Consider the following 3,169-nt stretch of genomic DNA (forward strand, 5'->3'; position numbering starts at 1 on the left):
GTAAGTTGCCAATAGTTTATGAGGGCGATTATAACAATAATCAAATAATTTCCTAACAATATATGCCATATTGTTTATATAATTATGCTAATTTGATGATATAATATAAAAATATATATACAATGTTAATTTGATGATATAATATAAAAATATATATACACTACTATGAGTAAAATAATATTAATTTATTTTGTTTAGGCAAACTAAGAAATAAAATGATATGACTTATTTTGAAATCAATAATGACAGGATTACAAAAATTAAATACATAATGGGATGCAATATTCTTATAAAAGGTGGGATCTCTCACTCTTTGTAAGGTATCAGGTTCCTCTGAAGTATTGGCCCTGAAGTGATTCCTGAAGTGTGTTGATCTAATGGCTGAAAATGTAACTAACTAAAACGACGTCGTTTTGGTTAGTAATTTCAAAAAAAAAAAAAAAAAAAAAATTTGAGTTGATTCAAAATTCCCAAATCATTCCCTCCAATAAGCAAAGCTGTGTGGCGAGAATGCAAAAAAGAGAGAAGAAGACAGAGAGAGAAGAGAGCCGGGAGTGTCGTCCAGCCATTGCCACCGTCGCCGCCGTTGCTGAGGTGTGGGAACATTTCATTCATCCCTTTTAACATTGTACAAATCTATACATATATACCCCAATCTCTGCACAATCCCCAGAATTTTTTCGGCTCAAATTTTTATGTATATGTATTGTTTAAAGTGTCCTTCATTTTTCACAAATTCCACCGTTTAACTAAATGAATGATGATTGAGATTTAAGGTTCTTATAAAGTGAAATGTGTGTTTACATGAAAACAAAAATACGCTGCACCTATATCTCAATCAGAATGACGGAGAATGGAAAGGCAAAAGCAATATCCCCGAGTGCTTGAGCCACTAACCATATTTTTTTAGTAGTAGTAGAAGCCGGTACACCTCCAATGCTACCCTTTATGTTTCCATCTCCTGCAATTTTACATTCTTGAGCATCTTAGTTTGATTTCATTTTTAAAATCTGTTTTCTGAAAAATACTAAAAAACTAGTTTGCTGAAAATAAACACCAGAAAAATATCTTTGAATTTTTAATAACTATTTATGCACACAACCTAAAAAAAAAATTATGAGTATTTTCTATTTTTTCATTACCAAATTAGTTTTTCATGTTTTCAGAAAACAAATTCTGAAAACGAAACCCAAGAGAGCAGTTATCCAGACTTTTCTTTTCCACCGTTTTGGAGGTTGAGATGGAACTGTTTAAGGAAGTTCACGAAATCTGTGAGGAGGGGGAAAAACAGAGTTGTTGGAACAATTGTGATTGCCAAATGGAAAGAATTCTGGCAGTGATTGAGACATAGTTAGCAAAGAGGTCTGAAAAAGAAAACCATTTCAAGAAATGGAACAGTAAGTCCTCCATGAAATCTTCTTTTTCTAGTCCTTTCTAAAAGAAGAAATGGAGGTATTTCTGAAAGAAAAAGGCTTGGGGTATTTCAGCAACCATACCAACTACAATGACATGATGATTAGTGTTTTTAAAATTTTCATTATTTTTTCACCAAATTAGTTTTTAGTGTTTTAAAAAAATAGATTATGAAAACGAAACCAAATTAGTTTTTAAAATTTTCATCATTTTTTGAGTTGATCATGGTTGTCATGAATTCAGTATATGTATTGTTTAAATATAATTTTATAACCCTTCTATGCTTTTTGTACATCATTTATAGGCTGTGCTTTTGGGCAAACCTTATTTATTTTTTTATTTCATATTAGTAATTTAGCCATTATCTTTATCAATATTGTGCAATTGTAGGTCATAGCCATTTGGTTGATTTTCTTACCCCTTTCTTTTTTGTTTGCTGTGGAGGTGTGGAAAATTATGGGAATTTTGTTTAATAGAGATGGTTAAAAATAAATGACAAAAAATCAGCTTTAATTGACCTTAGATTAAAAATTATCATCATGGTTTATTGTTATGGTTATCACTTTAGCTGATAAGTGATGCTTGTTTTTTAAACATTTGGTGCAGTCAAAGATAATGTATATAAATAGAAGTATCTTACATTTTATTCATCCATTTATTTTGTTTGTTTTTGTTGTTTGATTTTAATTTTGATTTTGTATATTAACATGCTGATAATAAGAAAATTAAGGAATTTGTGTTCAATCTGGATCATTTAAAACATAATTTAACATTGAAGACCATCTTTGTGCCCCTTTGTTTATATAATCTAATATGATTCAATTCTTGTAGTGTTTTTATTTAGTTTGTATTATTTTGCAAACATAATTTACAGTTTTTATGCTAATATTGAGCACTTTTTTTTATTTTTTTAAGTGACTTGTCACAGTGATATGGAACCTAACAATGTTGAGAATGACAGGGGTGATTGTGATTGGAAGCCTAGAGTTCATATGACATTTGATACAGAACAAGAAGCATATAATTTCTATAATGCTTATGGAGGAAGGATGGAGTTTAGTATTAGAAGGGTTATGTAAACAAGAACAAGGAGGGGCAAATCACTTCAAGGCTATTTGTTTGTAATAAGGAGGGGTTTCGAGGTATAGACAAAGAGTTACAAGCCGAATATGCTCTATGCCAAAAGTTGCCGAGGGTGAATATTAAAATGAAGATTATGGAGCAAGCTGCAGATGTTTACACAAATAAAATTTATGAAGAATTTCCAGATGAGTATGTCAAGTCCCTTGAAGTAAACATTGAAGAAACTGAAATTTGTGGTGAGAGTACCATTTATACGGTTCTTGATAGTGATGGTATAAAGGTGAGGAAGGTGACAGTGGAGTGTGATGGTTCACTCACTTGCAATTGTAGGAAATTTGAAATGAAAGGCATTTTGTGTAGTTATTGTTTGAAGATCCTTAGAGAAATCCTCAAATTCAAAGAGATTCCTTCCCAATATATTCTCAAGAGATGGACTAAAAAAGCAAGAGCTGAAAATGTGAAAGATAGGTGTGGGCATGATATTAAGGTTGATGAAAGATTGCATCAAACTTCACGCTTTAGATCATTGATGGCAATTTTCAGAGCAGTAGCGTGTAGAGCTTCCGAAAGTGAGGAAACATATAACTTGACGGTAGAGAAAGCGGATGACTTAATTGCAAACATTGAAAGCGTTAAGCGCAAAATTCAATATGCCTTTCTCAAATACTATTGA

At 31.3% G+C, this 3,169-nt stretch overlaps 1 protein-coding gene across 1 annotated transcript; it reads left to right on the forward strand.

Annotated features, from left to right (window-relative positions):
* Nucleotides 1-2,620: 2,620 nt before the first annotated feature.
* LOC145791673 (protein FAR1-RELATED SEQUENCE 1-like) lies at nucleotides 2,621-3,169 on the forward strand. The gene has a single exon (XM_082872081.1). The coding sequence runs from the start codon at nucleotides 2,621-2,623 to the stop codon at nucleotides 3,167-3,169; it is 549 nt and encodes a 182-aa protein (XP_082728207.1).

The sequence above is a fragment of the Camellia sinensis genome, chromosome 5 (assembly GCF_055761805.1).
Source record: "Camellia sinensis isolate YWXY chromosome 5, ASM5576180v1, whole genome shotgun sequence".
Taxonomy (NCBI): Eukaryota; Viridiplantae; Streptophyta; class Magnoliopsida; order Ericales; family Theaceae; genus Camellia; species Camellia sinensis.